This window comes from Oncorhynchus keta, chromosome 29 (assembly GCF_023373465.1).
Source record: "Oncorhynchus keta strain PuntledgeMale-10-30-2019 chromosome 29, Oket_V2, whole genome shotgun sequence".
Classification (NCBI taxonomy): Eukaryota; Metazoa; Chordata; class Actinopteri; order Salmoniformes; family Salmonidae; genus Oncorhynchus; species Oncorhynchus keta.
In genome coordinates, this window is record NC_068449.1 from 841,681 (window position 1) to 868,476 (window position 26,796).

The 26,796-nt window shown below is 44.2% G+C and overlaps 1 protein-coding gene across 1 annotated transcript; it reads right to left on the reverse strand.

The window, feature by feature from the left end:
- On the reverse strand, nucleotides 1–26,786 carry rtf1 (RTF1 homolog, Paf1/RNA polymerase II complex component). Its single transcript, XM_052485472.1, is given in 17 exon segments — nucleotides 1–677; nucleotides 5,562–5,784; nucleotides 7,176–7,250; nucleotides 9,903–9,960; nucleotides 10,966–11,087; nucleotides 11,518–11,595; nucleotides 15,410–15,517; nucleotides 15,846–15,933; nucleotides 16,927–17,009; nucleotides 17,991–18,168; nucleotides 18,580–18,718; nucleotides 18,721–18,832; nucleotides 23,379–23,541; nucleotides 24,380–24,578; nucleotides 24,954–25,113; nucleotides 25,376–25,507; nucleotides 26,584–26,786. Coding segments are annotated over 17 exon segments (2,109 nt in total). The 5' UTR covers nucleotides 26,668–26,786; the 3' UTR covers nucleotides 1–570.
- Nucleotides 26,787–26,796: the final 10 nt, after the last annotated feature.

The window sequence follows — 26,796 nt, forward strand, 5'->3', positions numbered from 1 at the left end:
TGAGGGAGAACCAACGTAAGATTTATTTATATATAAAAAAAAAAAACACGTAGAAATAACCAGAAAAAACAATTCAAAGTACGACTTTGCACATAAAAATAAAAATTAAAAAGGTGGACAACTTTCTTCAAAGAGAGAAAAGTAGCCTTCTCTTAATATTTCCTATCAGTTTTAAAATGGACAGTCTCTAGTGTACACACACTCTGTCCCCTCTCTCACACACTACTCAAACACACACTTACCTCACATCTCTCACACACACTACTCAAACACACACTTACCTCACACACTACTCACACACTACTCAAACACACACTTACCTCACATCTCTCTCACACACTACTCAAACACACACTTACCTCACATCTCTCTCACACACACACAGGTAGAATGGCCAACCAACACATGCAGGTGGTTCTGACTGAGGGGTTAGGCTATTAGATCATTAGACCAATCCTCTTCCTGTAGTTCATTAGACCACGGCCCCTCCTCTTCCTGTAGTTCATTAGACCACGGCCCCTCCTCTTCCTGTAGTTCATTAGACCAAGCCATTCCTCTTCCTGTAGTTCTTTAGATCAAACCCCTCCTCTTCTTGTAGTCCTCCAGGTTGAGAGACCTACGTGGAGCACCGTCCTTCACTGCCAGGGTGTTGGCGCTCACTGACAGAGACTTGGCTTCTGAAACACACCGGAGGAACAGCATTACTATGACACATCCTGTTGTTACAGCTCAGGGTGAAGTTGTCCCTTAGACGCTGACCTTGAATCAGTGTTACTTTCCTCCCCCTCCCCCCTCACTATGGTTAACGTTGGGATTCGGGGAGCTGATCCCAGATCTGTACCTCGGGAAAACGTCACGATGGAGGGGCATACTAGAACGCAGGATCAAGACAGCTAACCGGCCTAAATATTCTGAAATAACTTGAGATTTTTTTAGAAAGACAAGCTTGAAATTGGCATTGGCCTAATGGACTCAAACAAACTAGCTTTCTTATTGATTTAAAAAAAAAAAAAAATTATATATATATATATATATATATATATATATAAAAACATCTGTTAATTCTGATTTATCGAAGTTAGCTGGCTAACTAATGACGATAATCTTTCCATTTCAAGACAATTTGATAAATATCTTTATACATGGGGCTCCGATACAATACAGGAACCATACGTTTAGTTTCAATTGATTAGATAAATATCTTTATACATGGGGCTCCGATACAATACAGGAACCATACGTTTAGTTTCAATTGATTAGATAAATATCTTTATACAGTCGTAGTCGGACGTTTGCATACAGTCATGGCCAAAAGTTTTGAGAATGACACAAATATTAATTTCCACAAAGTTTGCTGCTTCAGTGTCTTTAGATATTTTTTGTCAGATGTTACTATGGATACTGAAGTATAATTACAAGCATTTCGTAAGTGTCAATGAACTTCTGATTGCAGCCCATTCTTGCATAATCAATGCTTTGTCAGAATGTGTGGGTTTTTGTTTGTCCACCTGCCTCTTGAGGATTGACTACAAGTTCTCAATGGGATTACGGTCTGGGGGGGGGGTTTCCTGGCCATGGACCTAAAATGTCGATGTTTTGTTCCCCGAGCCACTTAGTTATCACTTTTGCCTCATGGCAAGGTGCTCCATCATGCTGGAAAAGGCATTGTTCGTCACCAAACTGTTCCTGGATGGTTGGGAGAAGATGGTCTCGGAGGATGTGTTGGTACCATTCTTTATTCATGGCTGTGTTATTAGCCAAAATTGTGAGTGAGCCCACTCCCTTGGCTGAGAAGCAACCCCACACATGAATGGTTTCAGGATGCTTTACTGTTGGCATGACACAGGACTGAAGGTAGCGCTCACCTTGTCTTCTCCGGACAAGCTTTTTTCCGGATGCCCCAAACAATCAGAAAGAGGATTTATCAGAGAAAATTACTTTACCCCAGTACTCAGCAGTCCAATCCCTACCTTTTGTAGAATATCAGTCTGTCCCTGATGTTTTTCCTGGAGAGAAGTGGCTTCTTTGCTGCCCTTCTTGACACCAGGCAATTCTCCAAAAGCCTGCACCTCACTATGCGTGCAGATGCACTCACACCTGCCTGCTGCCATTCCTGAGCAAGCTCTGTACTGGTGGTGCCCCGATCCCACAGCTGAATCAACTTTAGGAGACGGTCCTGGCGCTTGCTGGACTTTCTTAAGCGCCCTGAACCCTTATGCACAACAATTGAACCGCTCTCCTTGAAGTTCCTGATGATCCGATAAATGGTCGATTTAGGTGCAATCTTACTGGCATCCATGCCTGTGAAGTCCTTTTTGTGCAAAGCAATGATGACGGCACGTGTTTCCTTTCAGGTAACCATGGTTGACAGAGGAAGAACAATGATTCCAAGCACCAACCTCCTTTTGAAGCTTCCAGTCTGTTATTCAAACTCAATCAGCATGACAGTGATCTCCAGCCTTGTCCTCGTCAACACTCACACCTGTGTTATCAAGAGAATCACTGACATGATGTCAGCTGGTCCTTTTGTGGCAGGGCTGAAATACAGTGGAAATGTTTTGGGGGGATTCAGTTCATTTGCATGGCAAAGAGGGACTTTGCAGTTAATTGCAATTCATCAGATCACTCTTCATAACATTCTGGAGTATATGCAAATTGCCATCATACAAACGGAGGCAGCAGACTTTGTGAAAATTAATGTGTCATTCAAAACTTTTGGCAACGTCTGTACACTTTAGCCAAAGACATTTCAACTCAGTGTCACAATTCCTGACATTTAATCCTAGTAAAAATGCCCTGTCTTAGGTCAGTTAGGATCACCACTTTATTTTAAGAATGTGAAATTTCAGAATAATAGCAGAGAATGATTTATTTCAGCTTTTATTTCTTTCATCACATTCCCAGTGGGCCAGAAGTGTACATACACTCAATTAGTATTTGGTAGCATTGCCTTTAAATTGTTTAACTTGGGTCAAACATTTCGGGTAGTCTTCCAACAATAAGTTGGGTGAATTTTGGCCCATTCCTCATGACAGAGCTGGTGTAACCGAGTCAGGTTTGTAGGCCTCCTTGCTCACACACACTTTTTCAGTTCTGCCCACAAAGTTGCACATTTACTAATTTCCATTCAAATCTGCTGCTGATGGTCATGAGCAGAGCCTCTCTGAGCTGTGTGTCTGAGCTGTGTGTCTGAGCTGTGTGTCTGAGCTGTGTGTCTGAGCTGTGTGTCTGAGCTGTGGTCACTGATCTACACACAATACCCCAATAATGTCAAAGTGGAATTAGGTTTTCATTAAATTAATTTAAAAAATTTTTTTTTTAAAAGACACTGAAATGTCTTGAGTCAAGAAGTATTCAACCTCTGTTATGGCCTAAATAAGTTCAGGAGTAAAAATGATACCTAACAAGTCACAACTGAGTTGGTAGAAAAATAGTGCTTTCATCAGCAGGGTTGTGGGTTCGATTCCCACGGGGGGCAGTATATAAAAAAAAATGTAAAAGTGTGAAAATGTACTCACTATTGCCTCTCTGGATAAGAGCATCTGCTAAATGGAATTACATTTATACACTATATACCGTTCAAAAGTTTGGGGTCATTTAGAAATGTACTTGTTTTTGGGGAGAGAAAAAAAAAGCACATTTTTGGTCCATTAAAATAACATCAAATTGATCAGAAACACATTAATGTTGTAAATGACTATTGTAGCTGGAAATGGAAGATTTTTTATGGAATATCTACATAGGCGTACAGAGGCCCATTATCAGCAACCATCACTCCTGTGTTCCTATGGCACGTTGTGTTCGCTAATCCAAGTTTATCATTTAAAAAAGGCTAATTGATCATTAGAAAACTCTTTTGCAATTATGTTAGCACAGCTGAAAACTGTTGTGCTAGTTAAAGAAGCAATAAAACTGTCCTTCTTTAGACTTGTTGAGTATCTGGAGCATCAGCATTTGTGGGTTCGATTACAAGCTCAAAATGGCCAGACACAAAGTACTTTCTTCTGAAACTCGTCAGTCTATTCTTGTTCTGAGAAATGAAGGCTATTCCATGCGAAAAATTGCCAAGAATCTGAAGATCACGTACAAAGCTGTGTACCACTCCCTTCACAGAACAGCACAAACTGGCTCTTACCAGAATAGATAGAGAAGTGGGGAGGCCCCGGTGCACAACTGAGCAAGAGGGCAAGTACATTAGAAAAAACAGATGCCTCACAAGTCCTCAACTGGCAGCTTCATTAAATAGTACCTCTAAAACACCCGTCTCAACTTCAACAATGAAGAGGCGACTCCAGGATTCCCTAATCAATCTAAACACAATACCCCATAGTGACGTCACAATACCCCATAGTGACGTCACAATACCCCATAGTGACGTCACAATACCCCATAGTGATGTCACAATACCCCATAGTGACGTCACAATACATCATAATAACAAAGTGAAAACAGGTTCAGAAATGTATGCATATTTATTAAAAAGAAAAAACAGAAATACCTTATTTACATAAGTATTCAGACCCTTTACTCAGTACTTTGTTGAAGCACCTTCGGCTGCGATTACAGCCTTGAGTCTTCTTGGGTATGACGCTACAAGCTTGACACACCTGTATTTGGGGAGTTTCTCCCATTCTTATCTGCAGATCCTCTCAAGCTCTGTCAGGTTGGATGGGGAGCGTCGCTGCATAGCTATTTTCAGGTCTCTCCAGAGATGTTTAATTGGGTTCAAGTCTGGGCTCTGGCTGGGCCACTCAAGGACATTGAGACTTATCCTGAAGTTGTCTTGGCTGTGTGCTTTGTGTCGTTGTCCTGTTGGAAAGTGAACCTTCGCCCCAGTCTGAGGTACTGAGCAAGCTTTCATCAAGGATCTCTCTGCACTTTCATCTTTCCTTCAATCTTTACTAATCTCCCAGTCCTTGCCGCTGAAAAACATCCCCACAGCATGATGCTGCCACCACCATGCTTCACTGTAGGGATGGTGCCAGGAATCCTCCAGACGTGACGCTTGGCATTCAGGCCAAAGAGTTCAATCTTGGTTTCATCAGATCAGAGAATCTTGTTTCTCGTGGTATGAGAGTTCTTTAGGTGTTTTTTGGCAAATTCTAAGCAAGCTGTCATGGAGGCCACTTATCAGTAAAAGGCACGTCTGGCCAAATCTATCATGAAGGTCTGATTGGTGGATAGCTGCAGAGATGGTTGTCCTTCTGGAAGGTTCTACCATCTCCTTCCAGACACTGGAGCTCTGTCAGAGTGACCATCGGGTTCTTGGTCACCTTCCTTACAAAGCCTCTTCTCCCCTGATTGCTCAGTTTGGCCAGCTCTTGGAAGAGTCTTGGTGGTTCCAAACTTCTTCTATTTAACAATGACGGAAGCCACTGTGACCTTGGGGACTGACGCGTATCGGATGAATTTTTACATTCCTAATGCACTGATGCTGCTTTGTAGTATACCATATACTTATATATGGTCTAGCAGCACCACTACCGACCCCACACCCCCCTGGAGACGGGGGTTCGACCCGTGAACCCACCACTTTATGCTCGTTTACATATGAACTTCACCTGCGTTGGGAACCTGTAGGTCAATCTTGACGTCAAAGTCGTGGACTTTAAAGAGGTCCTCTGACAGGTCGCTGGTGTTCTTCGTCGGGTCGATGACTTTGAGAGCAGCCTGTCCTGCTCCCCTGCCCATCTCAAACTCCAAGTCCATCTCTTTGCCTGACCCTTCTCCGTACTTCTCATTGAGGTGTTGGAGGATAGCTGCATGGACTGAAGGGTCTCTGGCCTGCCAAAACACAAAGACAGACAGACACACAAGTTCATCTGAATATTATAATATTGTACAGCATGACTGCATCCCAAATGGCACCCTACATAGAGACTTACGTTAGACAAAGACTTACGTTAGACAGAGAGCGAGAGAGACGGAGAGCGAGAGAGCGAGAGAGACAGAGAGCGAGAGAGACAGAGAGCGAGAGAGAGCGAGAGAGACAGAGCGAGAGAGCGAGAGAGAGACAGAGAGAGAGAGAGAGACAGAGAGAGAGAGAGAGCGAGAGAGACAGAGAGCGAGAGAGACAGAGAGCGAGAGAGACAGAGAGCGAGAGAGACAGAGAGCGAGAGAGACAGAGAGCGAGAGAGACAGAGAGCGAGAGAGACAGAGAGCGAGAGAGACAGAGAGCGAGAGAGACAGAGAGCGAGAGAGACAGAGAGAGACAGAGAGCGAGAGAGACAGAGAGCGAGAGAGCGAGAGAGACAGAGAGCGAGAGAGCGAGAGAGCGAGAGAGACAGAGAGACAGAGAGACAGAGAGACAGAGAGCGAGAGAGACAGAGAGAGACAGAGCAGAGCGAGACAGAGCGAGAGCGAGACAGAGAGCAGAGAGAGAGAGACAGAGACGAGAGAGACAGAGAGAGAGAGAGACAGAGAGAGAGAGAGACAGAGAGCGAGAGAGACAGAGAGCGAGAGAGACAGAGAGCGAGAGAGACAGAGAGCGAGAGAGACAGAGAGCGAGAGAGACAGAGAGCGAGAGAGACGAGAGAGCGAGAGAGACAGAGAGCGAGAGAGACAGAGAGCGAGAGAGACAGAGAGCGAGAGAGACGAGAGAGCAGAGAGCGAGAGAGACAGAGAGCGAGAGAGACAGAGAGCGAGAGAGACAGAGAGAGAGAGCAGAGAGAGCGAGAGAGCGAGAGAGACGAGAGAGCGAGAGAGAGAGACAGAGCGAGAGAGACAGAGCGAGAGAGACAGAGCGAGAGAGACAGAGCGAGAGAGACAGAGCGAGAGAGACAGAGCGAGAGAGACAGAGCGAGAGAGACAGAGCGAGAGAGACAGAGCGAGAGAGACAGAGCGAGAGAGACAGAGCGAGAGAGACAGAGCGAGAGAGACAGAGCGAGAGAGACAGAGCGAGAGAGACAGAGCGAGAGAGACAGAGCGAGAGAGACAGAGCGAGAGAGACAGAGCGAGAGAGACAGAGCGAGAGAGACAGAGAGACAGAGAGACAGAGCGAGAGAGACAGAGCGAGAGAGACAGAGAGACAGAGAGACAGAGAGACAGAGAGACAGAGAGACAGAGAGACAGAGAGCGAGAGAGACAGAGAGCGAGAGAGACAGAGAGCGAGAGAGACAGAGAGAGACAGAGAGCGAGAGAGACAGAGAGCGAGAGAGACAGAGAGCGAGACTTACGTTAGACACCATGGTCGGTTTGCACTGCCGTCTAGTAAACGGGTCCATCTGCATCTTGGCATTCTGTCCTTCAGCCTGAAAGAGAAATAGTATATATAATATAGTCATAATAATACTTAAAAATGTAACGTAACAATGAGTCGTAATAAGCAATAGAATATAAATGTACACTGAATAAAAATATAAACTCAACATGTAAAGTGTTGGTCCCATGAGCTGAAATAAAAAGATCCCAGAAATGTTCCATATTCGCACATAAAGCTTATTTCTCTCAAATTCTGTGGACAAATGTGTTTACATCCCTGTTAGTGAGCATTTCTCCTTTGCCAAGATAATCAATCCACCACAATAAGCTGATTAAACAGCATGATCATTACACAGGTGCACCTTGTGCTGGGGACAATAAATAGTCCTTTCTTAAATGTGCAGTTATGTTACAAAACACAGATGTCTCAAGTTTTGGGGGAGTGTGCAATAACCCATCTACCTGACAGGTGTGGCAAATCAAGAAGATGATTAAACAGCATGCGCATTACACAGGTGCACCTCAAAATCAAATGTTATTTGTCACATGCGCTGAATACAACACAGGTATTGTTATTTGTTATTAAGGTTCCTTACAGTGAAATGCTTCCTAACAAGCCCTTAACCAACAATGCAGTTAAGAAAGTATTTACTCAAATAAACTGAATATAAAGAAAAAAATAGAACAATAAATAATTAAGGCACAACTATAAAATAGTAGTAATTAGGGACAACGGTCCACTAAAATGTGCAACAAAACACCACAGAAGTTTCAAGTTGAGGGAGCTGTGCAATTGGCACGCCGACTGCAGGAATGTCCACCAGAGCTGTTTCTGACTGCAGGAATGTCCACCAGAGCTGTTGCTGACTGCAGGAATGTCCACCAGAGCTGTTGCTGACTGCAGGAATGTCCTCCAGAGCTGTTGCTGACTGCAGGAATGTCCACCAGAGCTGTTGCTGACTGCAGGAATGTCCACCAGAGCTGTTGCTGACTGCAGGAATGTCCACCAGAGCTGTTGCTGACTGCAGGAATGTCCACCAGAGCTGTTGCTGACTGCAGGAATGTCCATCAGAGCTGTTGCTGACTGTAGGAATGTCCACCAGAGCTGTTGCTGACTGCAGGAATGTCCACCAGAGCTGTTGCTGACTGCAGGAATGTCCACCAGAGCTGTTGCTGACTGCAGGAATGTCCACCAGAGCTGTTGCTGACTGTAGGAATGTCCACCAGAGCTGTTGCTGACTGCAGGAATGTCCACCAGAGCTGTTGCTGACTGCAGGAATGTCCACCAGAGCTGTTGCTGACTGCAGGAATGTCCACCAGAGCTGTTGCTGACTGCAGGAATGTCCATCAGAGCTGTTGCTGACTGCAGGAATGTCCACCAGAGCTGTTGCTGACTGCAGGAATGTCCTCCAGAGCTGTTGCTGACTGCAGGAATGTCCTCCAGAGCTGTTGCTGACTGCAGGAATGTCCACCAGAGCTGTTGCTGACTGCAGGAATGTCCACCAGAGCTGTTGCTGACTGCAGGAATGTCCACCAGAGCTGTTGCTGACTGCAGGAATGTCCACCAGAGCTGTTGCTGACTGCAGGAATGTCCATCAGAGCTGTTGCTGACTGCAGGAATGTCCACCAGAGCTGTTTCTGACTGCAGGAATGTCCACCAGAGCTGTTGCTGACTGCAGGAATGTCCACCAGAGCTGTTGCTGACTGCAGGAATGTCCACCAGAGCTGTTGCCAGATCATTGAATATTCATTTCTCTACCATAAGCCGCCTCCAACGTCATTTTAGAGAATTGAGCAGTACGTCCAACCAGCCTCACAACAGTGTGTATGGAATCGTGTGGGCGAGCGGTTTGCTGATGTCAACGTTGTAAACAGAGTGCCCCATGGTGGCGGTGGGGTTATGGTATGGGGCAGGCATAAGCTACGGACAACGAACACAATTGCATTTTATCGATGGCAATTTGAATGCACAGAGATATCGTGACGAGATCCTGAGGCCCATTGTCTCGCCATTCATCTGCCACCACCACCTCATGTTTCAGCATGATAACGCACAACCCCCATGTCACAAGGATCTGTACACATTTCCTGGAAGCTGAAAATGTCCCAGTTCTTCCGTGGCCTGCATACTCACCAGACATGGCACCCATTGAGCATGTTTGGGATGCTCTGGATCGACGTGTACGACAGCGTATTCCAGTTCCTGCCAATATCCAACAACTTCACACACAGCCGAAGAAGAGGAGTGGGACAACATTCCACAGACCACAATCAACAGCCTGATCAACTCTGTGTGAAGGAGATGTGTCCCACTGCATGAGGTAAATGGTCACACCAGATACTGACTGGTGTTCTGATCCACACCCCTACTTTTGTTTAAGGTAACAGTGACCAACAGATGGACATCTGTATTCCCAGTCATGTGGAATCCATAGATTAGGGCCTAATTTATTTATTTCAATTGACTGATTTCCTCATATGAACTGTAACTCAGTAAAATCTTTGAAATTGTTGCATGTTGCGATTATATTTTTTGTTCAGCATATATTTAAAACAAAAACAAAACTTTAACGGATTAAAAACATAATTGCACTGCGATGACAGGTATTTAGTTCAGGTATTTAGTTCAGGTATTTAGTTCAGGTATTTAGTTCAGGTATTTAGTTCAGGTATTTAGTTCAGATGGAGGCTGGGATACTTACGACTAGAGCCTTCTCAGACTCCACGATGTTCCAGCTACGATTCCTCTGGTTGATGTAGCTGGAGGAGACAGATGGACAGAGAGGTTTAGACACATCCGGAGAAAACAGATGGACAGAGAGGTTTAGATACATTCGGAGAAAACAGATGCAAAGTATTCAAACCCCTTGACTTTCTCCACTTTGTAACGTTACAGCCTTATTCTAAAATAATTATTCATCCCTACACACAATACCCAATAATGACAAAAGTAAAAAACATTTTTTTTTAGAATGTTGGCAAATTTATAAAAGAAAAATCTCAAACTGAAATATCACATTTCCATAAACATTCAGACCCTTTAGTCAGTACTTTGTTGAAGCACCATAGGTAGTGATTACAGCCTCCAGTCTCAGGGATAATCACTACGCCACTTAGCAGTTAGCGCCACTTAGCAGTTAGCGCCACTTAGCAGTTAGCGCCACTTAGCAGTTAGCGCCACTTAGCAGTTAGCGCCACTAAGCAGTTAGCGCCACTTAGCAGTTAGCGCCACTAAGCAGTTAGCGCCACTTAGCAGTTAGCGCCACTTAGCAGTTAGCGCCACTTAGCAGTTAGCGCCACTTAGCAGTTAGCGCCACTTAGCAGTTAGCGCCACTTAGCAGTTAGCGCCACTTAGCAGTTAGCGCCACTTAGCAGTTAGCGCCACTTAGCAGTTAGCGCCACTTAGCTCCAGAAACGACCTTCAAACTGCACGCAGAGACATAAAATAGTATCCACGAGTTCATCGGACTCCGGGTAAGTTGCAAAATTGCCTAAAAATGTTGAAAATATCCCGTTTAACATGTTGTGAGGATGACATTTAATTCAATGTTTCTTCACCTTAAAAAAAACATTGTAAAAGTGAGGTTTACCACATGCGTGTTTCATTGGGCCCAAATTGGATCTTACTGTACAAACATTGCTAGCTCCGTTTCACAAGCGATGCACTTCTACTCAGGTCGTTGTACGAACAGTTTTAAAATCGAAGACGCTAAAACAAGTGAAGTTCATTATAATAAAAAAATCTAATATGATTATTGTGTTCACCTGATGGCAGAGATGTTTTTGGTCCTCTGTCTGTCCAGATGCTCGGCCCTCTCCTCCAACTCATTCAGCTGGTCCTGGATCTCTTTGGCTCGGTCTCCTTCTCCACTCTCCTCAGCCATGGCCTGGAGGAAGACACAAGTCAAGTTGTCATGCAACAGGATACACATGGTAAGGCAGGACAATGAAATGCTGACCTGCAGGTTCAAGGTGGACACCACATGAACAATAAATGGAATCAGAAAATACAACTCTATGGAATCAACAGAGTGTACACACACACACACACACACACACACACACACACAGTAAATCAAATCAAATTTATTTATATAGCCCTTCGTACATCAGCTGATATCTCAAAGTGCTGTACAGAAACCCAGCCTACCCAGAAACCCCAAACAGCAAGCAATGCAGGTGTAGAAGCACGGTGGCTAGGAAAAACTCCCTAGAAAGGCCAAAACCTAGGAAGAAACCTAGAGAGGAACCAGGCTATGTGGGGTGGCCAGTCCTCTTCTGGCTGTGCCAGTACCCAGGAGATGTTAATTTATCTACCTTATCTTTGAGTAGTGATGTTTTCTTCATGGCGTAGTTGGAAGGAGCCTTTCTGAATCTGTCTTTCTCTTTAACAATCTGTGGATCAACAAACAAGGTCAAAGTTCAACACTGTAATGAACATCATTAATACGGCACTGAATAGGTACGACCGGGACAAAAGCCTGAACAAATGAGACCAATATTACATCCCCAATGGCACCCTATCCCCTATATAGTACACTACTATAGACCAGAGCCCTATCCCCTATATAGTACACTACTATAGACCAGAGCCCTATCCCCTATATAGTACACTACTATAGACCAGAGCCCTATCCCCTATATAGTACACTACTATAGACCAGAGCCCTATTCCCTATATAGTACACTACTATAGACCAGAGCCCTATTCCCTATATAGTACACTACTTTAGACCAGAGCCCTATCCCCTATATAGTACACTACTATAGACCAGAGGCCTATTCCCTATATAGTACACTACTATAGACCAGAGCCCTATCCCCTATATAGTACACTACTTTAGACCAGAGGCCTATCCCCTATATAGTACACTACTATAGACCAGAGCCCTATCCCCTATATAGTACACTACTATAGACCAGAGCCCTATCCCCTATATAGTACACTACTATAGACCAGAGCCCTATATAGTACACTACTATAGACCAGAGCCCTATTCCCTATATAGTGCACTACTATAGACCAGAGCCCTATCCCCTATATAGTACACTACTATAGACCAGAGCCCTATTCCCTATATAGTACACTACTATAGACCAGAGCCCTATATAGTACACTACTATAGACCAGAGCCCTATCCCCTATATAGTACACTACTATAGACCAGAGCCCTATATAGTACACTACTATAGACCAGAGCCCTATTCCTATATAGTGCACTACTATAGACCAGAGCCCTATCCCTATATAGTACACTACTATAGACCAGAGCCCTATTCCCTATATAGTACACTACTTTAGACCAGAGCCCTATTCCCTATATAGTACACTACTATAGACCAGAGCCCTATTCCCTATATAGTGCACTACTTTAGACCAGAGTCCTATCCCTATATAGTACACTACTTTAGACCAGAGTCCTATCCCCTATATAGTACACTACTATAGACCAGAGCCCTATATAGTACACTACTATAGACCAGAGCCCTATCCCCTATATAGTACACTACTATAGACCAGAGCCCTATCCCCTATATAGTACACTACTATAGACCAGAGCCCTATATAGTACACTACTATAGACCAGAGCCCTATTCCCTATATAGTGCACTACTATAGACCAGAGCCCTATCCCCTATATAGTACTACTATAGACCAGAGCCCTATTCCCTATATAGTACACTACTATAGACCAGAGCCCTATATAGTACACTACTATAGACCAGAGCCCTATCCCCTATATAGTACACTACTATAGACCAGAGCCCTATATAGTACACTACTATAGACCAGAGCCCTATTCCCTATATAGTGCACTACTATAGACCAGAGCCCTATTCCCTATATAGTGCACTACTTTAGACCAGAGTCCTATCCCCTATATAGTACACTACTTTAGACCAGAGTCCTATCCCCTATATAGTACACTACTATAGACCAGAGCCCTATCCCCTATATAGTGCACTACTTTAGACCAGAGCCCTATCCCCTATATAGTACACTACTATAGACCAGAGCCCTATCCCCTATATAGTACACTACTATAGACCAGAGCCCTATTCCCTATATAGTACACTACTTTAGACCAGAGCCCTATTCCCTATATAGTACACTACTATAGACCAGAGCCCTATTCCCTATATAGTGCACTACTTTAGACCAGAGCCCTATATAGTACACTACTATAGACCAGAGCCCTATCCCCTATATAGTACACTACTATAGACCAGAGCCCTATATAGTACACTACTATAGACCAGAGCCCTATTCCTATATAGTGCACTACTATAGACCAGAGCCCTATTCCCTATATAGTGCACTACTTTAGACCAGAGTCCTATCCCCTATATAGTACACTACTTTAGACCAGAGTCCTATCCCCTATATAGTACACTACTATAGACCAGAGCCCTATCCCCTATATAGTGCACTACTTTAGACCAGAGCCCTATCCCCTATATAGTACACTACTATAGACCAGAGCCCTATCCCCTATATAGTACACTACTATAGACCAGAGCCCTATTCCCTATATAGTACACTACTTTAGACCAGAGCCCTATTCCCTATATAGTACACTACTATAGACCAGAGCCCTATTCCCTATATAGTGCACTACTTTAGACCAGAGTCCTATCCCCTATATAGTACACTACTATAGACCAGAGCCCTATCCCCTATATAGTACACTACTATAGACCAGAGCCCTATCCCCTATATAGACATTTACATTTACATTTAAGTCATTTAGCAGACGCTCTTATCCTACACTACTATAGACCAGAGCCCTATCCCCTATATAGTGCACTACTTTAGACCAGAGCCCTATTCCCTGCATAGTGCACTACTTTAGACCAGAGGCCTATTCCCTATATAGTACACTACTATAGACCAGAGCCCTATCCCCTATATAGTGCACTACTATAGACCAGAGCCCTATTCCCTATATAGTGGTATTACTTTAGACCAGAGCCCTATTCCCTATATAGTCGTACTACTTTAGACCAGAGCCCTATTCCCTATATAGTACACTACTATAGACCAGAGCCCTATTCCCTGCATAGTGCACTACTTTAGACCAGAGGCCTATTCCCTATATAGTGCACTACTTTAGACCAGAGCCCTATCCCCTATATAGTACACTACTATAGACCAGAGCCCTATTCCCTATATAGTGCACTACTTTAGACCAGAGGCCTATTCCCTATATAGTGCACTACTTTAGACCAGAGCCCTATCCCCTATATAGTACACTACTATAGACCAGAGCCCTATTCCCTATATAGTACACTACTACAGACCAGAGCCCTATTCCCTATATAGTGCACTACTTTAGACCAGAGCCCTATTCCCTATATAGACTTGATACTTCCGGCGCCGACAGAGATGGCCGCCTCGCTTCGCGTTCCTAGGAAACCGTGCACTACTTTAGACCAGAGCCCTATTCCCGATATAGTGCACTACTTTAAACCAGAGGGCTATATAGTGCACTACTTTAAACCAGAGGGCTATATAGTGCACTACTTTAAACCAGAGGGCTATATAGTGCACTACTTTAAACCAGAGGGCTATATAGTGCACTACTTTAAACCAGAGGGCTATATAGTGCACTATATAGGGAATAGGGTCCCTGGTCTAAAGTAGTGCACTATATAGGAATAGGGAATAGTGCACTATATCGGGGTCTAAAGTAGTACCACTCTATAGGGAATAGGGCCCTGGTCTAAAGTAGTGCACTATATCGGGAATAGGGCTCTGGTCTAAAGTAGTGCACTATATAGGGAATAGGGCTCCTAAAGTAGTGCACTATATAGGAATAGGGTCTGGTCTATAGTAGTACTATATAGGGAATAGGGCTCTGGTCTAAAGTAGTGCACTATATAGGGAATAGGGTCCCTGGTCTAAAGTAGTGCACTATATAGGGAATAGGGTCCTGGTCTAAAGTAGTGCACTATATAGGGAATAGGCCCTAAAGTAGTGCACTATATAGGGAATAGGGCCTGGTCTATAGTAGTGCACTATATAGGGAATAGGGCTCTGGTCTAAAGTAGTGCACTATATAGGAATAGGGCCCTGGTCTATAGTAGTGCACTATATAGGAATAGGGCTCTGGTCTAAAGTAGTGCACTATATAGGAATAGGGCTCTGGTCTAAAGTAGTGCACTATATAGGGAAATAAGGTGATATTTGAGACAGACAGATACTTACGTCCTCGATGTCTTTGTCGTTGAATTTGTAGTTACAAGCCTCTTTGATGGCCTGCTCCTTCTTATTGATCTCATCTAGAGTAGGAACCTGCATACTGGCTATGATCATCTGTAGACAGAGAGGAAAAACATCAAGAGACTCTGCTCTCCGACAGGCCCGACGTAACCCGGTATAACAGAACCCTGCTTCTCCACGAGACACCCATCCAAGATCCACAACATTCATCTTTCCCAGTAACTTTGGATATTCCCTCGTCTATTGTTACAAATCTTGCTGTCTACCAGGAGGAAGAGTTCAAGCAACCATGCTCCTCTATCCACAATCAGCATGTTCCCTCTGGTACTTCCTCAAGTCAACCATCCAACCAACCAGAAATCTCCTTTCCCGCTTCCTCAAGTCAACCATCCAATCAGCATGCTCCTTCCAGTCAACTCACCGCCTCCTTCCACTTCATGAACTCGTTTTCTGTGAACTCCTGATTGGATACAAACTCCAGTCTGAAGACTCGGGTATCACCACCATGCCTAGAGGAGAGAGATTATGGGACAGGGCACAGAGAAACCGTCACAGACGAAGAGACAGAAATATCGAAACGGGAAGAGAGGAGGAGAGAGAAACAGGAAGAGAGGAGGAGAGAGAAACAGGAAGAGATGAGGAGGAGGGAGAAACAGGAAGAGATGAGGAGGAGGAGAGAAAGAGGAGGAGAGAGAAACAGGAAGAGATGAGGAGGAGGGAGAAACAGGAAGAGATGAGGAGGAGGAGAGAAAGAGGAGGAGAGAGAAACAGGAAGAGATGAGGAGAGAGAAACAGGAAGAGATGAGGAGAGAGAAACAGGAAGAGAGGAGGAGAGAGAAACAGGAAGAGATGAGGAGGAGAGAGAAACAGGAAGAGATGAGGAGGAGGAGAGAAAGAGGAGGAGAGAGAAACAGGAAGAGATGAGGAGAGAGAAACAGGAAGAGATGAGGAGAGAGAAACAGGAAGAGATGAGGAGAGAGAAACAGGAAGAGATGAGGAGGAGGAGAGAAAGAGAGGAGAGAGAAATAGAAACAGGAAGAGGAGAGAGAGAGAGAAACAGGAAGAGGAGGTGGAGAGAAACAGGAAGAGAGAAGGAGGAGGAGAGAAAGACAGGAGGAGGAGAAAGAAAGAGAAACAGGAAGAGGAGAGAAAGAGAAACAGGAAGAGGAGAGAAAGACAGGAGGAGGAGAAAGAAAGAGAAACAGGAAGAGGAGAGAGAGAGAGAGAACAACAGGAAGAGGAGGTGGAGAGAAACAGGAAGAAGAGAAGCCAAGGGTAGTAGCAGGTAAGAGGAGAGAGAAACAGGAAGAGGAGAGAGAAACAGGAAGAGGAGAGAGAAACAGGAAGAGGAGGTGGAAAGAAACAGGAAGAAGAGAAGCCAAGGGTGGTAGCAGGTAAGAGGAGAGAGAAACAGGAAGAGGAGGTGGAAAGAAACAGGAAGAAGAGAAGCCAAGGGTGGTAGCATGTAAGAGGCGAGTACTTTTAAATGAAGGATGTCGTACTGTAACTGTAGTCCTTTGTTGGTCCGGGTCGTTCCCAACTGGTACACTTTAGCCGTCTCTACCACGTCAACTATCTCAGCCACCTTGTCACAGGGAATTACAAGAAATACTCATTATCGGACAGAACTGAAAATAGCAGAGTTAAATAGGAATAAGTTTCCCAGACACGGAGATTCACCATTGAGAGCAGGATTTTCAGCCTCGGACCAGGTTTAAACATGCACTCAAGCTATTAAAAAAATATATAGAATAATTAAATAACTTTTACTGTTGTAAATAATATCCACAAATTAATACAGTAATGTACACACGCATAAGGGTAAAGAAAATATGTTTTTTTGACACAATTGCAAACTTCAAGGAGTAGTAGGCCGGTGCCCTCTGATGTCCTCAGCCTCCATCTTGCCTGAGGAACAAAAGAGGAGCAAATAGAGAACTAAGGAGGAAGCCTCTCCCCCACCCCCCCCCACCCCCACCCCCCCCCCCCACCCCCCACCCCCACCCCCACCCCCACCCCCACCCCCACCCCCACCCCCCCACCCCCACCCCCACCCCCCACCACCCCCCACCCCCCCCCCCCCCCCCCACCCCACCCCCCCCCCCACCCCCACCCACCCCCACCCCCCCCCCCCACCCCCCACCCCCACCCCCACCCCCACCCCCCCCCCCCCACCCCCACCCCCCCACCCCCCCACCACCCCCCACCCCCACCCCCCCCCCCCCCCCCCCCCCCCCCCCCCCCCCACCCCCCCCCCCACCCCCCACCCCCACCCCCACCCCCCCACCACCCCCCACCCCCACCCCCACCCCCACCCCCACCCCCACCCACCCCCACCCCCACCCCCACCCCCACCCCCACCCCCCCCCCCACCCCCCACCCCCACCCCCCACCCCCCCCCCCCACCCCCACCCCCCACCCCCACCCCCCACCCCCATGCCATGTGGACACCTGGACCACCTATTGAGATGTGCCTTTTGTTCAGTAAATCAGGTGACAAATGAGGTGAAAAAGGAGAGTGGGGTAGGACTTTAAATCTGTCTCAGGGGAAACAGCATGTGGTTACCCTGTAAACTGGTTTGCTACTACTGCTCCCGATGCCGATCCGCACGAAGCAGCCGCTGACGGTCTTCTGGAAGAACGGCATGTGGCACCAGCGCTCCAGTTTGTGGCGAGACAGGCGGACGCGGTTCAGCTCGTCTGGCAGCGACACGGGCTGAGACTTTGGTGGAGTCTCCTCTTTCCTGGAAACAGCCCGATACAGAAAACATAGAAACATTGGTCACTGATCGTTGGTCACTGATCGCTGGTCACTGATCGCTGGTCACTGATCGTTGGTCACTGATCGTTGGTCACTGATCGTTGGTCACTGATCGTTGGTCACTGATCGCTGGTCACTGATCGCTGGTCACTGATCGCTGGTCAAGCAGAAAGGTTTCAAATAGTCAAAAAAATATATCTTTTTTTTAAGTTACAAGGTTACTGAAATGGGATTTCTTAGACCAACTAAATCTTCAAGACCAAATTCAATATAAAGTAATATAGACCTATTAAGGAACTACTAATTTGCAGTGTTTAACATTGAGCTCCAGTACTACCAGGAACACTTTAATAAAAATATAAAATAAACCCACAGCTGATGGACAGATACTCACTCTTCGTCTTCGGAATAAGATGAAGAGCGTGAACTGCGATCGCTCTTTACTGAGGATTTGTCTTCCTCCTCTTCCTCCTCCTCCTCGTCGTCAGAGTACACCTCGCTGGTCTTCAGAGGCTGCCGCTTCGGCAGGAGCCCGCTGTCCTCGTTTTCTTCTTCTCTCTCTCCGCTTTCAGTTCCTCCATGGCCTGAGACTTTTTATCCAGCTTCTCATCCCGTTTAGTTCTCCTCTCCTTGTTGTGGGACATAACCTACAGGAGAATGTAGTCACAAAGTACCTGTAAGGACTATGGAACACAATGTGGTGTGTTTTGTTTAAAATATACAGCACATTGGGAAAGTATTTAAAATGACTTTCTCCACATTGTGTTACATTACAGCCTAATTCTAAAATGGATTAAATAATTTTTCACCCCTCATCAATCTACACACAATACCTCATAATGACATCACAATACCCCATAATAGCATCACAATACCCCATAATGGCATCACAATACCTCATAATGACATCACAATACCCCACAATAGCAGAGCGGAAACAGTTTTTTTAATAACTTTTAGCAAATATATTTAAAAAAACAAACAGAAATTGCTTATTTACATAAGTATTCAGACCCTTTGCTATGAGACTTCAAATTTAGCTCAGGTTCCTGGTTCCATTGATCATCCTTGAGATATTTCTACAACTTGATTGGAGTCCATCTGTGGTAAATGCAATTGATTGGACATGATTTGGAAAGGCACACACCTGTCTATATAAAGGTCCCACAGTTGACATGGTTTGTTTTTTTGTGCAGACATGCAGGATAGAGGTTGAAATAATTGTGTCGAGGCACAGATCTGGGGAAGGGTACCAACAAATGTCTGCAGCATTGAATTTCCCCAAGAACACAGTACATTACATCATTACATTTAAGTCATTTAGCAGACACTCTTATCCAGAGCGACTTACAAATTGGTGCATTCACCTTATGCCATCCAGTGGAACAGCCACTTTACAATAGTGCATCCAAATCTTTAGGGGGGTGAGAAGGATTACTTTAACCTATCCTAGGTATTCCTTAGGGTCATTCGTGGCCTCCACGAAATGGAAGAAGTTTGGAACCACCAAGACTCTTCATAGAGCTGGTCACCTGGCCAAACTGACCAATCAGGGAGAAGGGCCTTGGTCAGGGAGGTTACTAAGAACCTGATGGTCACTCTGACAGAGCTCCAGAGTTCCTCTATGGAGATGGGAGAAACTTCCAGAAGGACAACCATCTCTGCAGCTCTCCACCAATCAGGCCTTTATGGTAGACTGGCCAGATTGAAGCCACTCCTCAGTAAAAGGCACATTACAGTCCGCTTGTAGTTTGCCAAAAGCCACCTAATAACTCTCAGACCATGAGAAACAAGATTCTCTGGTCTGATGAAACCAAGATTGAACTCCTTGGCCCCGAATGCCAAGTATCATGTCAGGAGGAAACCTGGCACCATGATGTCATCATCATCATCATGCTGTGGGGGATGGTTTTCAGCTGCAGGGACTGGGAGACTAGTCAGGATCGAGGGAAAGATGAACAGAGAAAAGTACAGAGAACCTTGATGAAAACCTGCTCCAGAGCACTCAGGACCTCAGACTGGGGCGATGGTTCACCTTCCAACAGACGAATGACACTAAAACACACAGCCAAGACAAAGCAGGAGTGGCTTCGGGACAAGTCTCTGAATGTCCTTGAGTTGCCCAGCCTTGAACCCAATCGAACATCTCTGAAGAGACCTGAAAATAGCTGTGCAGCAACGCTCCCCATCCAAACCTGACAGAGCTTGAGAGGATCTGCAGAGAAGAATGGAAGAAACTCCCCAAATACAGGTGTGCCAAGCTTGTAGCGTCATACCCAAGAAGACTTGAGACTGTAATCGCTGCCAAAGGTGCTTCAACAAAGCACTGAGTAGAAGGTCTGAATACTTATGCAAATGTGATATTTCTAAAAACAGTTTTTGCTTGGTCATTATGGGGCATTGTGATGTCATTATGGGGCATTGTGATGTCATTATGGGGCATTGTGATGTCATTATGGGGCATTGTGTGTAGATTGCTGAGTAACAAACAATGTAATCAATTTTAGAATAAGGGTGTAATGTAACAAAATGTGAAAAAGTCAAGGGGTCTGAATACTTTCCAAATGCACTATACTTTCACACATGTGCTGCTGCTAATATGTTCTCTATTTTACTCTTATTATTATCTATCCAGATGTTTAGTCACTTTACCCTGTCTTCATGTACATATCTACCTCAAATACCTTATTATGATCTATCCTGACGTCACTTTACCCTGCCTTCATGTACATACCTACCTCAAATACCTTATTATGATCTATCCTGATGTCTCTTTACCCTGCCTTCATGTACATACCTACCTCAAATACCTTATTATGATCTATCCTGATGTCACTTTACCCTGCCTTCATGTACATATCTACCTCAAATACCTTATTATGATCTATCCTGATGTCACTTTTACCCTGCCTTCATGTACATATCTACCTCAAATACCTTATTATGATCTATCCTGATGCCTAGTCACTTTACCCTGCCTTCATGTACATATCTACCTCAAATACCTTATTATGATCTATCCTGATGCCTAGTCACTTTACCCTGCCTTCATGTACATACCTACCTCAAATACCTTATTATTATCTATCCTGATGCCTAGTCACTTTACCCTGCCTTCATGTACATATCTACCTCAAATACCTTATTATGATTTATCCTGATGTCACTTTACCCTGCCTTCATGTACATATCTACCTCTAATACCTTATTATCTATCCTGATGCCTAGTCACTTTACCCTGCCTTCATGTACATACCTACCTCAAATACCTTATTATGATCTATCCTGATGTCACTTTACCCTGCCTTCATGTACATATCTACCTCAAATACCTTATTATGATCTATCCTGATGCCTCGTCACTTTACCCTGCCTTCATGTACATACCTACCTCTAATACCTTATTATTATCTATCCTGATGCCTCGTCACTTTACCCTGCCTTCATGTACATACCTACCTCTAATACCTTATTATTATCTATCCTGATGTCTAGTCACTTTACCCTGCCTTCATGTACATATCTACCTCAAATACCTTATTATTATCTATCCTGATGCCTAGTCACTTTACCCTGCCTTCATGTACATACCTACCTCAAATACCTTATTATTATCTATCCTGATGCCTCGTCACTTTACCCTGCCTTCATGTACATACCTACCTCTAATACCTTATTATTATCTATCCTGATGTCTAGTCACTTTACCCTGCCTTCATGTACATACCTACCTCTAATACCTTATTATTATCTATCTATCCTGATGTCTAGTCACTTTACCCTGCCTTCATGTACATATCTACCTCAAATACCTTATTATTATCTATCTGATGTCTGATGCCTTCATGTACATATCTACCTCAAATACCTTATTATTATCTATCCTGATGCCTAGTCTCTTTACCCTGCCTTCATGTACATATATACCTCAAATACCTTATTATTATCTATCCTGATGCCTCGTCACTTTACCCTGCCTTCATGTACATATATACCTCAAATACCTTATTATTATCTATCCTGATGCCTCGTCACTTTACCCTGCCTTCATGTACATACCTACCTCAAATACCTTATTATTATCTATCCTGATGCCCTGTCACTTTACCCTGCCTTCATGTACATATACTCTAATACCTTATTATCTATCCTGATGCCTAGTCTCTTTACCCTGCCTTCATGTACATACCTACCTCTAATACCTTATTATTATCTATCCTGATGCCTAGTCACTTTACCCTGCCTTCATGTACATACCTACCTCTAATACCTTATTATTATCTATCCTGATGCCTAGTCACTTTACCCTGCCTTCATGTACATACCTACCTCTAATACCTTATTATTATCTATCCTGATGCCAATCACTTTACCCTGCCTTCATGTACATATCTACCTCTAATACCTTATTATTATCTATCCTGATGCCTAGTCTCTTTACCCTGCCTTCATGTACATACCTACCTCTAATACCTTATTATTATCTATCCTGATGCCTCGTCACTTTACCCTGCCTTCACGTACATATCTACCTCAAATACCTTATTATTATCTATCCTGATGCCTAGTCTCTTTACCCTGCCTTCATGTACATACCTACCTCTAATACCTTATTATGATCTATCCTGATGTCACTTTACCCTGCCTTCATGTACATATCTACCTCTAATACCTTATTATGATCTATCCTGATGCCTAGTCACTTTACCCTGCCTTCATGTACATATCTACCTCAAATACCTTATTATTATCTATCCTGATGCCTCGTCACTTTACCCTGCCTTCATGTACATACCTACCTCTAATACCTTATTATTATCTATCCTGATGCCTAGTCACTTTACCCTGCCTTCATGTACATATCTACCTCTAATACCTTATTATTATCTATCCTGATGCCTCGTCACTTTACCCTGCCTTCACGTACATATCTACCTCAAATACCTTATTATTATCTATCCTGATGCCTAGTCTCTTTACCCTGCCTTCATGTACATACCTACCTCAAATACCTTATTATTATCTATCCTGATGCCTCGTCACTTTACCCTGCCTTCATGTACATATCTACCTCTAATACCTTATTATGATCTATCCTGATGCCTAGTCACTGCCTTCATGTACATACCTACCTCAATACGTCGTACTCCTGCACAATGAGTCTTTAGAAATGTTTTCAGAAGATAAACTCACCACTTGCAGGTCCTGATGAGTCCGGTCTTCATGATGACCGGATGATCTCTCTCGTTTCTTCCGTTCTTCCTCATCCTTCTTCCTCTTCTCTTCTTTCTCCTTCTTCCTCTTCTCTTCTTTCTCCTTCTTCTTCGCCGTCTTCAGTTTCTTTTTAATTTCAAATCTGATACAGAAGATGTTCGATTACGGGATATACATATCAATAAATCAAGATATACATAACAATAAATCAAGATATACATAACAATAAATCAAGATATACATATCTTGAAAAAAAAAAAAAATTCTCACCTGTTTTGTAAAATTATATATATATTTATTTTATTTAACTAGGCAAGTCGGTTAAGAATATATTTCTTATTTACAATGACGGCCTACCCCCGGCCAAACCCGAGCGATGCTGGGCCAATTGTGCGCCGCCCTAAGGGACTCCCAATTACAGCTCCATTGATGATAGAGCCTGGATTCGAACCAGGTGTCTGTAGCACTGACGCCTCTAGCATTGAGATGCAGTGCCTTAGACCACTGTGCCACTTGGGAGCCCTCTCACAATCTACTGATCAGGCAATTAGGATAATCTCGGGGATTTTCTCTCTCTCCCTCCCTCCCTCCCTCCCTCCAAAAATATCAACTTAACATGCAACTATTTCAAATATGTTACCGAGTTACAGCTCATATAAGAAAATCTGTCAATTGATATAAATTCATTAGGCCCTAATCTATGGATTTCACATGACTGGGAACACAGATATGCATCTGTAGGTCACAGAAACCTTTAAATAATTGTAGGGTCGTGGTGAATGAATAACGACAGTCTCAGCCCGATGACAGTCTGTCACAACTCTCCTGCTCATCCTAGTCTCACCTTATATTCTTCATATGAATAAATGAACGCGGCTCTGTACTCAAAGAATCACTTTTGCTTCTTAGTCCAGGACTAGGCTAAAATTTGCATCCAGGAAACTGTCCCTTATAGTTCCAACTTCCTGAAGTAGACTTACCTCCTCTTGAGCACCTCCCTCTTCTCTATCCTATTGAAGAGCTCCTGCTCCCTCTCCTTCTCCGTCATCTGCTCCAGCCGAGCCCTGTCCTCCTCGTCTCCCATCAGGTCCTCTCCGTAGTCGTCCCTGAAGACATCGTCCTCCGACGAGGAGTCTGAGCTGGAGGCAGAGCTGTTGCTCTCGGAGTCAGACACCTCACCTGGAGGAAGAGACCATTACATAATAATAAACCCCAAGAGAGATGTTTATCTCAATGTGTCTTTCTGTGATTCCACATCTCCGATCACCTGGAAGAGACCATTACATGGAGTTAGTTAGCATTATTAGTTGGTAGATACGCAAGAATCAAAATGGTCAAATAGACCAAGAGTTGTTGATTGGTTTATCTCAATTAGTCTTTCAAAGATTCCTTGCATCCCATCTCCTTCTCAAGTGTATATAGAATGAGAAGATCCAAGGTCTCTCCCCTCGGGTCATCCTCTCCAATGTGTTTTTAGAAGGAGCCAAGGAGAGAGGATGAGAAGTATAGGGGAAAGATGGAGGGGGGTGAGCCCGGGGATTGAGGACAACATACCCTCCTCGGGGGCAGAACTGTCAGCTGAACTGTCTCCACCAGAACTCCCGGACGACGCAGCTTTATGTGCCTTCTTCTTCGCGGCCTCTTTCTTCTTCTCTGTTGTTGTCGGTTTCCCTGGCTTAACTTTCTTCTTGACTTTAGGACCACCGGCGGTCCACTAAGTGAAAACAACATACAAAGAGAAATCAGTAAACACAATGTTGTCACGTGGAGCATCAAGGACTGTATAAAAAAATAGTGATAATAACTTGACTCTTTCATGCCACCTAGTGTAAGGGCTGGTTTCCTGGACCCAGGTCAAGCCTAGTCAGGGACTAAAACATTTTTCTAAAAAAAAAACATCCTCAGTTGAGCATGCTTCTTAGTACAGGAAAGCAGCCCTAAGGAGATCAACATAGACATAGAGAGGAGATTCATACCTCATCGTCGCTGTCTGATGTCTCCGAGTCTGACGAGGCTGCAGGCTTACTGACTGGCTGGTCATCCTGTTGGTTATCCTGCTGGTCATCCGAGTCCACCCTCTTCCTCTTGGTGGCCAGAGACAGAAGCTCCTGGGGGCCACAGGGTGAGAGACAGAGGTGAGTGCCTGAACTCCTGATACAGTATATCGAACAGACAAAAGTGGAGAAGCTGGCATCCTATTATAAAAAAATAGGTGTTGTTAACAGTTAATATGGATTGAGATGGAAGCGCCTGGGTGCCACAGGGTGGGATACACAAGACAGAGGGGTAAGTTTAAAGCATGGGCGATTGTGTCTGAAAAGGCTTACACAGTGATAAGACAATGGGCAGGTAGAATAGTGGATGAGCTTACATCCTGTACAACATATATATTTTTTCAATAGTTAATATGGATTGACTTATACAGGATGAATTCTGTATGGACTGCTCAGAGGACAGCAGAACAGGTAAATGTTACATTTTTGTTGACTAAACCTTTACAGTATATTTAGAGGCTGTTGCATGTGTGGAAGCATAGTAGTACTATAGTTTATCAGTCACTCGCTTTTATTATGTGGTCTTATTTTACAGTGAGAAACTTAAATTATTCTATTTTAATATGGTGCTGTGTAAATATATATATGAGCCATCATTGGGTAATATACCTCCCTGTTGAAGCTTGTGTCAACGTTTAACTGTATGTTTATCAAAACAAAATGTAATCAACAGGCGGCCGAATTGTTGCTAGCTACCCAACTCAATTACTATCAGGAGGTATAATAGCAAAGATAGCAAATGACCACCTTCACTGCTACATGTAAAGCTATGCTAAATCTACGATTGACATGTCTTTATAGCAACACCATTGGCTGTACAGAAACGGGACAGTCTATCGGACGCTAGCTAACATTAGCTAACTGTGTGTCAACATTTAACTTCAGCTGCGCCCCTTCGGGTCATGCAGACAGATTGCGTTATAAATCCGTAGGTCACTGTATTATTTGATTAGCAAATTATCACAGATTATTGTCGTGGCCACATGATACTATAAACTGGAATTGAATAAAGCCAATAAAACGTCAGGCCTATGGCGCGGTGTTTTCCTCCTAAACTCCTAGGCACAGCGAACATTACCGAGGTTGTCAACACCGAGAGCGGAAAACAACCCACGTAGAAACCTCCTTACTTGATCTAAATTATCATCACTGGCGCTGTCTTCAGAGTCAGAGTCGATAACGACTCGACCTTTCCGTTTCTTTACATTCACCATGATTAAAGCTTTATGTTTCGTCTGTGGTGGCTGTTGAACTAAAACTCCGCAGTCCTCCACAACGGGCCGATATACAACTGAACATTGTCGCAACGACTAGAGAACAAGCGGAACTAAAAATCACCGGCA